The sequence below is a fragment of the Balaenoptera borealis genome (genome assembly GCF_965194805.1).
Source record: "Balaenoptera borealis genome assembly, chromosome: 12".
NCBI lineage: Eukaryota > Metazoa > Chordata > Mammalia > Artiodactyla > Balaenopteridae > Balaenoptera > Balaenoptera borealis.
In genome coordinates, this window is record NC_138869.1 from 89,720,128 (window position 1) to 89,734,122 (window position 13,995).

At 40.9% G+C, this 13,995-nt stretch overlaps 2 protein-coding genes across 5 annotated transcripts in view; both read left to right on the top strand.

Moving 5' to 3' along the window:
- Positions 1-1,858, top strand: part of RIPOR2 (RHO family interacting cell polarization regulator 2) — a 114,235-nt gene extending 112,377 nt beyond the window's left edge. For all 4 annotated transcript variants that reach the window (XM_082346331.1, XM_082346327.1, XM_082346328.1 and 1 more), the window contains one exon: positions 103-1,858. In XM_082346331.1, coding sequence (XP_082202457.1) covers positions 103-203 — 101 coding nt within the window. In that variant the 3' untranslated portion in view covers positions 204-1,858. The remainder of the gene's footprint in view (positions 1-102) is intronic.
- A 1,230-nt stretch (positions 1,859-3,088) lies between these two features.
- On the top strand, positions 3,089-13,878 carry ARMH2 (armadillo like helical domain containing 2). Its single transcript, XM_082346445.1, has 2 exons — positions 3,089-8,505; positions 10,348-13,878. The coding sequence occupies exons 1-2, from the start codon at positions 8,244-8,246 to the stop codon at positions 10,773-10,775; spliced, it is 690 nt and encodes a 229-aa protein (XP_082202571.1). The 5' UTR covers positions 3,089-8,243; the 3' UTR covers positions 10,776-13,878.
- The last annotated feature ends 117 nt before the right edge of the window (positions 13,879-13,995 follow it).

Sequence of the window (13,995 nt, forward strand, 5' to 3'; positions counted from 1 at the left end):
AAATACAGCGACCCCTACCTAAACAACTGGTATTAATTTATTATTCTGAGTGATGAATAAAAAAGTTCAAACTGGTATTCATTTTTGATGCTCTATATCCAGGAGAAGATGGGCGGCTGGCATATGAACAGTTGGACAAATTTCCTCGAGACTGTGTTAAAGTTGGAGGTCGTCATGCAAGTGAAGTTGCCACGGCCTTTTAATTACAAGTTAACTCTGCCTAACAGCTGTCTTAATAAATGGCCCTGTTAATCAAGATGGTGCTGTGACTTAGCTCGAAGTTGTTGAGGTTGTCTGGAAATTTAACATGTTATGGGAGGAATTCAAAGTCCCCTTTTCCAGTACTTATCTGCTTTTCCTTCAGCCAACAGAATAGGGCTATGTATATTTCAGTAGATTACATGGTTGATTGCGTCTGACAATACTTAGTAAAAGGGTCTGTCTTATCTAGTATGTATGGGATTTTAAAACAGCCATCTTTATACATTTTCGGAAGTTCTTCTATAAGCTTGAAATAGTCACATGATACTTTGATAAATATCATATGCCTTGCAGTTTTTCCTCTGTTGTGTTCTCAGGGTTGAGTGGCCCCTTTAGCTACCTAATTTTACCTTAAGTGCAAAGCAAAAAAAAAGATTTCTTCAAGTAAAAGTTTGCCTGCAGAACCTGGTAAAAGGACATATTGTAAGAGTTTATATTTTTTTTTAATTTCATTTTTTCAAGCCTCCACTATTTCTCTTGTTTCTTTTGTCTATCGTGAAAATTCCAAAGGCATGTTTCCATTATGGTAAAAAAGATGGGTAGATCACTAAAAACTACCTTATTAAGATTATACCCATACTCATTTTAAAAAGATACTCAAAACTTAAGCTTTTTTTTTTTTAAACAAGAGCCATTTTATAATGATACTTTTACAATAGAGGTATTTTGCTGCTAAGACAAATCAAACCGAGAAGTTTTCAGACAGCTGTGATTAATTCAGAAAGTTATGATGCTCCTTGAAGTAGAAGAACATAGAGGTTGGAGGAATCCTAATGGGGTGGAAGCAGAGGGTCATTAGCAGTGGTCTTTTCTTCTATACAAATTACCATAAGGTTAGGAAGAAGAATGCCCTAAATGATGGTCACTGCCTCCAGAGAAATCATTCATCACTGGATAGGATCCTTTGGCCAAATAGTTAAACCAACAGCTCCCATATTGCTTCCATATCAGGATAGCAAGTCCTTTAAATAAAGTACAAGTCCATTCAGTAGCTCTTATTAAATAACTTTTCTTCCTCTTAAGCGTATACAAGGTGGGATATGCCAAGATATCAAAATAATATGTGTGAGTGTAATTTGAACTGTGGAATATCAACTGTTCTCTGAATGTGCTTATATAAAATATCATTTAGATGTCATTTTAAATATTTACATTTTAGCAAGACCTTTAAAAACAACTCTTATTTCATTTTAAAGTGAAAATTGTCAGGCTTCCTGGCAAATAAGTTCTTTCAACTGTGAAGTTATAATGTATATATATATTTGTAAATTTATAAATATTATATATATGCATATATCTTTCATTTTAAAGGTACATTGTACAGTCTATATAGTTAGTATGTATAGTCTACAGTCTCTGTTAAATGGTTGAAATGATTCTTTTTATAGAAAGTCAAATCACAAATGTTACAGAGTTGTTTGCTTTGTTGTTTGGGTTTTTTTTTATTTTTTGAATATTGCATGAGTACTTCCATATCTTTTGTATTCACTTCTGCATTTTATTTTTGGTTGAAGGGGGTGCTTTTAGTTATGTGGCATTTGTATTCGTCACTCTTTCAATCATGTAAGTTAAAATAAAAATTATTTTTGAATTACTAGTCTCCTGTTCAGAGTCTGGTGTATTTTTTTCACATGCCCTTCTTGAGTTGGTATTTACACAACACACTACACCTCATTCTCAACTTGAGTTTATTCTTATCTTGAAATTCCTTTATCCATACATGAGGATGATATTTACTTCTCAGATTTGTTGTAATGCTAACTGGAGAAAAAGAGATGCATTTCATCATATCCCTTCGTCTGGAACATATTCCTGTGCCGCCTCATTTTGTCTAAGTTGCTATTGGTATTTTGATGTCTGTGGTAGGTTAGTTACGTTTCTCGGCCTTAGAGAAGTGGCCTTCCGTAGGAGGCTCCTATGTGTCCCAGCAGTGCACTCCTCTCTTGTCACCCAAGCTGTACGCTCTGGGGCTTCCCCCTAAGAGGGCTGCGTGGGTCCTTCTTTTGTGGCAGGCTGACTATGTGGGCCTTCTGGTAGGCTTGGTTGGCCCCTAGTCTGGTGGATAGCCAGGCCCTGCCTTGTACAGATGCTGCTGGCTGCTGTTTAGTGGGGCCTGGTCACGAGGTAGCTGGTGGTGGAATCCTTGGGGGCCCTGAGGCCAGTGCTGGCTCACTGGTGGGTGGAGTCAGGGTCCCGAAGAGTCTGGGGCTGTTGCCCACCCACTGGCAGGTGAAGCCAGATCCTGGGGTTAGTGCTGGACCACCGGCAGGCAGAGCCAGGTCCTGGAGTCTGGCTGCAGGGCCCAGGGATCCCAGAACTCCTTTCAGATCGTTGGGGAGTTGGGGATGGCGGTTCCTGATACAGTTGGGTATGGGGTCCAGGGTGTCCAGGAGGCTGCGTTGGCCTGCTAGTGGGCAGGATCAGGGCCCAGCTGGTCCCAGGGTAGGGTCTGGCCTGTGGGATGGTGGTTTCCTCGCTTCTGGTGTCTGCCCCCCTGGTGGGTGAGGCTGGTCTGGAGACTTAATGCAGGCTTCCTGGAGGGAGGGGCCAGTGGGTGGAGCTGGGTCTTGGCCCTCAGGTGGGCAGGGCCGTGTCTAGAGGTGGGTCCAGAGGCAGCTGTGGGCTCTTTAGTCTTCAGGCAGCCTGTCTGCTGATGGGCGGGGCTGTATCCCCGCCCCCCCCACCCCCCACCCTCCACCCTCCACCCCCCACCCCCTCCCTGCCAGGTCTTAATGATCCAAGATGTCGGCCGCCAGGACCCCAGGGTGAGCTGCAGCTGCCCCACCCCGCCTCTCCAGGAGACTCTCCAAGACCAGCAGGTAGGTGTGGCCCAGGCTCCCAGCAATTAACTGCTTTTGCCCTGGTCCCAGTGCGCATGAGATTTCGTGTGCGCCATTTAAGAGTGAAGCCTGTATTTCCCCTGTCCTGTGGGGCTCCTGCAATAAAGCCCCGCTGGCTCTGGGGCCTCGTCTTCCCAGTGCTGGAACCCGGGGCTGGGAGCCTGACATGAGGGTCAAAGCTCTCACTCCTGTGGGAGAACCTCTACAATGTATTTATTCTCCAGCTTGTGGGTCAGCCGTCTGTGGGGGGAGGGGGTGCGGAATTTGATTATATCACAGTCCTCCCCTCCTGCCCATTTAGTTGTTCCTTCTTTAGGTCTTTAGTTGTAGATCTTTTCTGGTAGGTTCCAGTCTTTTGCACTGATGGTTGTTCTGCAGATAGTTGTGATTTTGGTGTGGTTGTGAGAGGAGGTGAGCTCAGGGTCTTTCTGCTCCCATGTTTTGGCCTCTCTCAGTGCATGTGTTTATCACCCAAAGGTCTTAACTTTGTCTTCCCAACGCCAGCCTGCATAAACAGTTTCTTTAGGAGAGGTACCTAATTGAAGAAATCTCGATACACGCATGCACGCCTTGCTAATGCCAAGGTACTGCTTCCATCACGGGTGGCTTTCCTTGCTGTAGTTACTGCAGGTGGCCATAACATAAGAGCCTGCGCCGTTTCCAAACTAAGCTTTTTTGTTCTGCTTTGTGATAATGCCTTGCAATGCCACCGTGACTGCAACTCTGCAAACCCCATGTCCCAGAGCTGCGTTTCAGAGTTGTGGTATCTATGAGCGGAGACTGTAAGCCCCCTGAGGCTAAATGAGTCTTTATTTGTATATGTTCCCAACCCAAACCCCCACCAGCATCATCACAGAGAAGCCCCTGACATTCAGCTCTCAGAGTATTTACCAAGTGATTCATTAAACACCAGTGATTGCTTAGTTACAGAGTCAGCAGTAAAAACAATTTCCCCTATATGGTTTGTTGCTGTACTGCTTAACTGAATTACCTTACTTACTTTATAAAATTATAAAGTAAAATTGTAAACCAAAGTCAGCAGAAAACACCAGCACTTCTCACTATATCAGAAAAACAAAGTAGTCAAATAGAAAAATAAATATTTTTATCCCTGAAATTTTCCTGGGGACATTATCTCTTATAAAACAAATATGATGGATTTTGAGAAAGTTCTAAGTACACTTTTTGCAGGGAACAACAGTTGTTTGTTTGCTAAAAACTAGTTCTCTAACTTCTCATTTATTCAACAAGTATTTGTTGCATACTTAACTATAAATGAGGTATGCATATGCCAGGGACTGTTCTTCGCAATGGAGCTATAGCAGTGAAGAAAAAAAAAAAATGAGAGGACATAAAAATCCCTACCCTTGCGAGGCTCCTATCCTCGAAATAGGAGACAATAAGACAGAGAAAAGGAAGGAATTCCCTGGTGGTCCAGTGGTTAGGACTCCGCACTTCCACTGCCGGGGGCCTGGGAACTAAGATCCCACAAGCTGTACAGCACGGCCAAAAAAAAAGACAGAGAAAAGTAATGTAATTGCCCAATGTTGGCGTGGGAGATGTGATAGGGCAAAGATCACAAGTTTCAAAGAGAGTGCTCAGGGAAGGCTGAATAGAAAACTACATTTGAGGATGGCCTGAGGAACTGATGGGATGAGTCAGTCATGTGGATATGTGGCTATCCCTGGGAAGAACATTCCGGGCAGAAGCAACAATAACCACAAAGACCTTAGAAAGGGACCATGCTTGATGTTTTAGATTTTCTCGTAGCCACTAGAAAAGAAGTAACAAGAACAGGGAAAGCTAATTCTAATAATATGTTTTATTTAACCTAATATATCCAAAATCTTTCAACTTGTAATCAATATAAAAATAATTAATAAGATATTTTACATTCTTTTTCTCATACTAAGTCTTTGAAATACAGTATATATTTTACACTTACAGCACATCTCAATTCAGACTAGTCACATTTCAGGTGCTCCATAGCCACATGTAGCTAGTGGGTACCATATTGGATAATGCAGGTCTATGTTTCCCCAGTTGTCCCAGTAATATCCTTTATAGCATACACACACATACACATGCTCACACACATGCATGCACACACATAGATACAGGATCCAGCCATGGGTTACATGTTTAATTTAGTTGTCATGCCTCTTCAGGTTCTTTTCTTTATTAAATTTTTTTATTGATTTACAATGTTGTGTTAGTTTCTGAATCACAGCAAAGTGATTCATATATATATACATATATATATTCTTTTAAAAATTCTTCTCCATTATGGTTTATTACAAGATATTGAGTATAGTTCCCTGTGCTATATAGTAGAACTTTGTTGTTTATGTATCTGATTTATAATAGTTTTTATCTGCTAATCCCAAACTCTTAATTTATCCCTCCCCCCACTTTCCCCTTTGATAACTATAAGTTTGTTTTCCATGTCTGTGAGCCTGCTTCTGTTTTGTAAATAAGTTCATTTGTATCATATTTTAGATTCCACATATAAGTGCTATCATATGATATTTTTCTTCCTCTGTCTGGCTTACTTTACTTTGTATGATAATCTCTTTGTCCATCCATGTTGCTGCAAATAGCATTATTTCATTCTTTTTTATGGCTGAGTAGTATTCCATTGTCTATATGTACCACATCTTCTTTATCCATTCATCTGTAAATGGACATTTAGGTTGCCTTCATGTCTTGGCTATTATAAATAGTGCTGCTATAAATATTGGGGTGTGTGTATCTTTTCAAATTAGAGTTTTCTCCAGATATATGCCCAGGAGTGGGATTGCTGGGTCATATGGTAACTCTCCTCTTCAGGTTCTTTTACTCTAGAACAGTAATGGGCCCCCCCCCCCTTTTTTTAAACTTCCACACCTTACTATATTTGAAGTGTACAAGCAAGTACATTTTGTAGAATGTCCCAAATTTGGACAGGGTGTCTAAATATCTACTTTGAAAGTAGAGCCAAAAGGATTTGTTGATAAATTGGAAATGAGATGTGAAACAGACAAAAGCCAAGGATGAATCCAAAAATTTCAATCTGAACAACTGGAAGGAAGGAATGCCATCTTCCAAGATAGGGAAACTGAGAAGCACGAGATTTAAAGAAGACCAGGGGGCTTCCCTGGTGGTGCAGTGGTTGGGAATCCACCTGCCAGTGCAGGGGACATGGGTTCAGGCCTGGTCCGGGAGGATCCTGCATGCCGCGGAGCAGCTGGGTCCGTGCGCCACAGCTGCTGAACCTGCGCTCTAGAGCCCGCAGGCCACAGCTGCTGAGCCTGCATGCCATAGCTGCTGAGGCCCGTATGCCTAGAGCCTGTGCTCCGCAACAAAGACAAGACACCACAGTGAGAAACCTGTCCGCCGCAATGAAGAGTAGCCCCCACTTGCCGCAACTAGGGAAAGCCCGCGCACAGCAACGAAGACCCAATGCAGCCAAAAATAAATTAATTAATTAAATAAATTAAAAAATTAAATTAAATTAAAAAATAATAAAGAAGACCAGGAATTTTGCTTCAGGCATGTTAAGTTGGGGAAGCCTCTTAGACATCCAAATGGAGATACCAAGTTGGTGATTGAAAGTAATTGTGTTTGGAGTTCAGGTGAGAAATCCAGTTAAAAATATAAAATTGGGAGTCTTCAGCATGTGAATGGTATTTAAAGCCATGAGACTGGTTTGTTTCCTCCAAGAAGCATAGATAGAAAACAAGAGTAACAAGAACTGAGCCTTGGGGCACTCCAATATTTAGAGGTCATAAAGAAGAGGGGGAAGCAGCAAAGGAAAAGAAGAGTGACCAGTAGGGAATTAAAAGACTATGACATCTTAGAAGCCAAGTGAAAAAAGTGTTTCAAGGAGAAACGAGTGACAAATGCTGAGGACTGAGAATTGGATTCAGCAGAATGAAGGTCATCAGTGACCCTGATGAGCAATTTCAGTAGAGTCATGGTGGGGTTAAAATCCAATTTGGAGTACATCCAAGAGAGGATAAAAGAATATTTCAGGGACTTCCCTGGTGGCCCAGTGGTTGAGAATCCGCCTTCCAATGTAGGGGACGCGGGTTCGATCCCTGGTCGGGGAACTAGGATCCCACATGCCATGGGGCTACTAAGCCCGTGCGCCGCAACTACTGAGCCTGCACTCTCTGGAGCCTGCATGCCACAATTAGAGAGCCCTCACGCCGCAACTAGAGAGGAGCCCACGTGTCGCAACGAAGAGCCTGCACTAGCAATGAAAGATCCTGCATGCCACAACTAAGACCCGACGCAGCCAAAAATAAATAAATATTAAAAAAAAAAAAAAGAATGTTTCAAACGGCAAGTATGGCAACTCTTTGAAGAGTTTTTGTATAAAGGGGAGCAGAATATTGCACATTGTGTGAATGTGCAATAACCAGGAGGAGGGGCTATATGAAGTCAAAACAGTTGTTTTATTTTTTTAATGAGAAAAAGTACAGCATGTTTGTTGATGCAAAGAACCCAGTTGAGATTGAAAAATTAATAAGGCAAGAGAAGAATAGTGAGCAGTCTCCCTGAATGGAGTGAGAAGGATTGGCTGAAATCTGCATAAATGGAGGGGGCATCCGTATAACAGGAGGAAAGCCAGAGGATATGGGCACAGATGCAGATCGGTGGGTAGATGTGATGGGGAGAGCTATGGAAGTTCTTTTTTGATTGCTTCTATTTTCTCAGCAAAATAAGATCAATATAGGAAATCTATGATGTAGAGAAAAACTCTATGTAACAAATAAGCAAAATAGGCATAATACTATGAAAGTTCAACGGAAAGTTCAGTACAGGTTGGAACAGTCAAAGCAGAATGGGCAAGTTCCTAGTAGGCATCACCTAAGCAAAGGGGCAAAGACAGGAACGAACTGCGTGTGTGTTAGGGGAAGCCAGTTTAGTTTAAGCTGAGATTCTGTGCACCAGAGAAGTGAAAGTAAGCTTGGTTTAGCTCAAACTGTAGAAGGCCTTCAATGCTAGGCTGAAGAAAGAATCTAGGCATACATGGCCTCCCCCGGATTTGTGTATTCCATTCTATGGTGTTGCTAAGTGATGCATTCCAGAGTTCTTGACTGTTCACTTCTGTTACTGCCAGTGGTGTGACTTAAGCACCCTTGGCCTTTTTACACAATGGCAAAGACTCAGGCTTACTGTGCGCAATTTTGGATTCAGGTTTATCGATGTTTTGTGGGGCTGTATCACCGCCTCAGGAAATGCTGGAGTTTCGTTAAGGGCTTTTTCACTAAAAAGGAGGAAGAACACATCCCTACAGCTGAGAGTATTTTTCACAAAGAAAAAATTGCGGTGCTTGGCCATATGTTGAAGGATAAATCTCTAGCCCTTGAACAGAGAGCTCAGGCTGCCTATAGAATTGGACTGTTGGCCTTTACAGGTACTGATTTAACCAGCTGTGCTGACAGAGGTGTTCCACAGTCTTTTCGCCTGTTCTAACACTGTCAGTGAATGATTCTCACAGCACTCGTCTTAACATTCCAATAACATTTCCTTTGCCTAAATTATTAGTTTTTTGTCTTTGCACCGCCAAAGATATTACTAATTACTTTCTCCTCAAGGATCTCATGTTTTTAAAAGAATGTGTCCATCAAATAAATTACTAATTAGGTACTTTCCTGTTTTTAATTTAAAAAGTATATATATATATATATATATATATATATATATATATATATACACACACACACATATACACTGAAATTGCCTATCAAACTTTTCAGTATCATGAAAAAATTGAATCTATACTGAATTGATATAATTTCAACCCTTTTACAGGATAAAACTACTCGGTATTTTATTTTTTATCTTGTAAAAATGCATTACACAGACACTAGTTCAGAAAAATTATGAAGAACTTAAGGCTTTTAAAATACCTACTAGGAAAGCCAATAGGTGCCTTAGTGAAAAGCAACCATGTATACTTGGCTAGAGAATTCAGTGGTAAACCATTTAAAGACACACTGCTCTGATTGTCAAGTCCAAACTTGCTTCACTTTTTTTTCTAATAAATTTCATGTAAAAAAATTTTATAGACAATCCTCAACAACACATCGCCTTATTAGAAGCTCTTGTTGGTAGCTGTTAGTGTCCTTGGTAGATCGATTATTTTTTAAATGGGAAAATGAATTACTTCAATGCAGTTTAATAGACTACTTTCACAGAATGGTGTCCATGAGAGAAAACATTTACTGTTTTCAAGGACCAAGGGGTCCGAGGTACCAGAATGATTGAGAACCACTAGCATAGGACCAGAGAGAAGACAGAAACTCAGGAGAACACCCAGGTGAGGGGGGTGTAAATGGCACCCACCACTTGAGGCAGGCTCAGTTCCCTGTAGAGCTGTGGTCACCATTTGGGGTAAGAGTTAGCTAATTATAAAGGGATCAGAGTCCTTTAACTTGATGTTACTTAGCCTTGGTTGTACTGGTGGGAAACAATGGAAAGGGCTTATGCCCAGGCTTTGGCTAAAGCTTTACACTGCATAGAATATCCTTGGGACCATGGGACTGTGGTAGTGCAAATAAGAGGAATCCAAACCAGGTCAAAACTCCAGTGGCTAGAATCCAGCCAACTGTGCCAGCTTCTCCTCACCATCTAAATTGTCTTCATCAGTGCCTTCTTATCTAGGACCTTCTTGGAGTTTGAGATTTGAACTAGGATGATCTGGGGTTCAGGTATATGATGGAAGTAGAGTCAAGCACTAGGTTGGTCCCAGATCTGCAAAAGATTTGGGCTGAGAAATGTGTAAGGAGAACAGGACAGTGATGGACAACTCATGAAAAACCTCTCTCTTACCATTTAGACCCTGGCTTTGCAGCTCGGCCTTTTGGTTTTTCCTTTGTTTGCTCTAATGCTCTGGTACTTTTTCAAGTACTGAAGACAGAGACTCAGGAATGAGACCATGAGGGAGATTTGCTAGGTGAACACAGCCAGGCTTTATTCATCTTGCAATTCTGACTCATAGGCGCCTGATTGAAGGAAACAGGGAGGAGCTTTGGGCAGGCAGGGACCTCCCAGTGCTCTTCATATAACTCCACGCTGATCAACACACACTTTCTCATCTTCACAGCAGCACACGGGGTGGGGGAGAAAGAGGAAAACTCAAAATATCCGAAGTATCACATCCATAGCGATGAGAATATGAACACAGGAGCACTCAAATGTCACTAGCTACTAGATATGCCAGATACTTCTGGAAATGCAAATGCTTGTTTTACAGGAGGACCAACTGCTGGAAATTTTGCAGCTGAGTACATGAAAGAAGTAGCTCACTTGTTGCAAAATTACGAGATGGAACCAAAAATAAAGATCCAGCTGCTCCAGAGTGTTGCATCTTGGTGTTACTTAAACCCTGTCAACCAGAGAAGAGCCAAACATTTGCAGTTTATTCCTATTCTTGTTGATCTTTTTGATAACAGACTTGAGCCTACCATGAAAAGTGACGTAAACAGCAGCCTCCTGGTTAAATTTTGGAGTTGCTATGTTCTCTCTGTCATGACATGCAATAACCTGTCTTGTATGCAGGACCTTAGAGACTACAGTTCTCTAAAATATCACTTGCAAATGTTGGCCAGTGAGAATTGGTCTGGATGGCCCGAGAATTTTGCAGAGGTGCTGTATTTCCTCATTGGTTTTCACAGGAATTAATTTCTCTAAATCCAGTTACCTGATGCAGCTGTCTGCACCATTGTATCACCCTGGAAAACTGAAATAAATAACAAAAGCCGATCACATTATTCTTCAGCATTTTCTTTTCGATAGTTGAAAAATTCTATATACATTTTCATAGTTACTGCAATAACCAAACTTATGAAAAGCGCCACTGTTTAAAATAACCTCATAAAAATTAAGTTCATAAAATGAGAATTCATTGGAAGATGCATTACCTATATAACTGTTAGGAGCAATGGTGTGTTTGGGGGGCTATTAGATGACATTAAGCTAAGGCACTCAGAAATGCCAAATCCAAACCCAACTCACGGCCACACCCTACAGTGGACACTGTCGTCCCACCCATATGTATCCTTTCAGCCCTATTTCAGTGCCGGCCTTCCGGTTGCCGCATCTTTGGATGAGGTTGCGTTCTGGCTACCAGACCGTGATCTTTCTGCACATCAGGCTGACCAGTTTGGGGGAATTTACACTGAATAGGAGCAGTGCTTACCTCCACTGGCACAACTCTGGATAGAGATGGAGTACCATGTGTTCAGACACCTAAAGACAGCCTAAAGCTAGGCTCTTGGATTTTTACTCTCCCTATTTTGCCTGTTAAGAGAATATGTAAAAGAAAGCTTGCACCTGACTTTTGTACTGCCCAGCCTCATCAAAAGCTTTGTTACAAAAAATGTTTACGGAGAAGCGCTTACAGGATGTGTACCTGTTTGTGTCTCTAACTACATTAACATTTGCCTCTAGCTTAAGTCGGAGCCCTCATAGATTGAACTATGTACTTTCCTATTTCACAGACTTGCCTTGACTAAGCTTACTTTAGCGTTACGCTTCTACCTTTCACTGAGGGGCCTGTAAAAAAAGTAGTGTAGGTCCGTGATCCTTGCTTGTATTTATTACAGGAATGTTGTTAGGGATGCTAATCACATCACGTGGATTCATGAGGCTCTCAGGGGCAATTTTCTCAAAACTTAAACCAGGAAACGCTGTGTTCTACTGAGCAACTGTTATCTTTTCATCCTTTGTGGATTTTGTGAATTGTGTTAACGCAGAGTTTCTCAAACTAGAATTCAGTTTACAGTGGGAGAATAAGGGTCGGAAATCATAAGTCCCCTTTAGAAACTGGGTCACGGTCACAAATTACTTTTTTCAAGTGCTTTTTAAATTGAATTTTAATTTTTCCTCAAAGTAATTCATGAACGTAGTTTGAAGAGTCAAATAATGCCAGGCTTCTGATGAGAAACAGAGGTTCAGATTTGGGCCTTGAGGCATTTTTATGCTACGATTTTAAAATCGCTTACCAAAATTCTAACAACAAATGCTTACTGTTTTCCTTTGTTGTCCCTTGTAAGCTCATCTCTCTCCAACATTTGGATTTTCTTAGAAGCAAATCCACGATAAGACTTTGAGCACAAGGGCTTTATTTGCTAATCTTCATGTGGACATATGCTTTCATTTCTCTTAGGTAAATACCTAGGAGTAGAACGGCCGGATCATACAGAATGTGTATGTGTAACTTTTAAGAACTTGCTGAACAGCTCGATAGCATCTGTGGCATTTAACATTGCCACCAGCACTGCCGGACAGTCCCAGTTGCTTCACATCCTTAACACTCGGTATGGTCAAGTTTTGTTTTTCAGACTTCAGCCGTTCTGATGGGCACATAACAGCATCTCACTGTAGGTTTAATTTGTACTTCCCTAAGGACTGTGTTGCCATCTTTTCACGTGCTTATTTGATATCTGTACATATGCTTTGCAAGTGTCCAAATCTTTCCTCTATATAAAAAATAAGGTTGTCTACTTAATGAGTAGTAAGTTCTTTATAGATAGAAACCCTTTGTTGGGTATATTTTGCAAGTATTTTCTCCCAGTCTGTGGCCTGTCTTTCCATTCTCTTAAAAATCTTTCAAAGAGAAGTTTTTGATGTTTATGCAGTCTGATTTATGGTGTAATTCGTGATTTTTGTGTCCTTTTTTGAGAAATCTTTACCAAATCCAAGGTCACTAAAATTTTCTCCAATATTTTCTTCTGGAAGATTAATAATTTTAGCTCTGACATTAAATTTTAAAACCCTCTTCAATTCCTTCCTCTTTTGCTCCCTGCCATCAAATCCTGGCAATCCATTTTTGACATTTTCCAGAAATACTTTCTATTTGCCAAGTCATCCTATTCTACTTAGCTCTCCTCTTTCTTTAGGCTGATGGCCCAAATCTAAAACATACACAGCTGCACTAATACAGTAGCCACTGACCTCACATGGCTCTTTAAATATAAATTAAAATTTTAAAAATTAAAATGTTAGTTCCCCATTCATACTAGCCACATTTTGTGCTCAAAAGCCATATATGGCTATGTGGTTATTATACTGGACAACTCAGTTCCAGCATCCCAGGAAACTTTATTGGACAGCGTTGCTATAGATTAATAATAGTTTCCATTTATTTAAGCATTTAGTTCAGGCACTCTAGGAAAGGTTTTAATTCTCACAAAAACAGAGGTGGACTTAATATCAGAGATAAGAAAATTAAAGTTCTATAAGAATAACTTGCCTAAAGTAATCCTTTAAAGCTTGACACTGCTCTTTATTGCCAATTTATACAAAGCTTCTTGTATGCTTTCCACAGAACTTAATCCCAATGCTGTATGCTTTGCCAACAATTTCCCTTTATTTTGTCCTTTTCTTCCTTCAGAACAGTCCATATGAGAAATCCTTAATTTCACCCTACTCTTACTTCATATTCCTTCAATATACATACTTTGTCTATACCAGTATGTGAAATGTGCAAATAGAAAGCTTCAGAACCCTTAGCTATTCATGCATCTCTTCATCTGCTCCCCACTTTGCTTCTCTAGAGGACTACCAACACCACCCCAACATTTTAAGCTTCCAAGAAGAGTATGATCATACCAGCCTTTGCTTGGCTTCTCAGATTCACTCGGGGAGCCTTTGCCTCTAGATGCTCACACTCCTACTGGGTTAGATTACCTGGGCGTGGGGTCTAGAAATCATCAACATTCCCTCCAGTGAGCTTGAGGTGCAACCAGGTTTACGAGGTAAGACCTCAGCTATCTCAGTCTAAAGAGGGAGAATTCATTTTCCCCTTGTTTCCTCCAAGCTAGCAGATTAGAAAGGAAACAAAACAAAAGCACAGAAATAGACAAATTTTCTACCCAGACTCCTTATACTTCATTCTTCA

Coding starts and splice junctions, on each gene's coding strand:
- ARMH2 (XM_082346445.1), top strand. CDS start 8,244: ATGGCAAAGACTCAGGCTTACTGTGCGCAATTTTGGATTCAGGTTTAT. Junction 8,506..10,347: donor TGGACTGTTGGCCTTTACAG/GTACTGATTTAA, acceptor CTTGTTTTACAG/GAGGACCAACTGCTGGAAAT.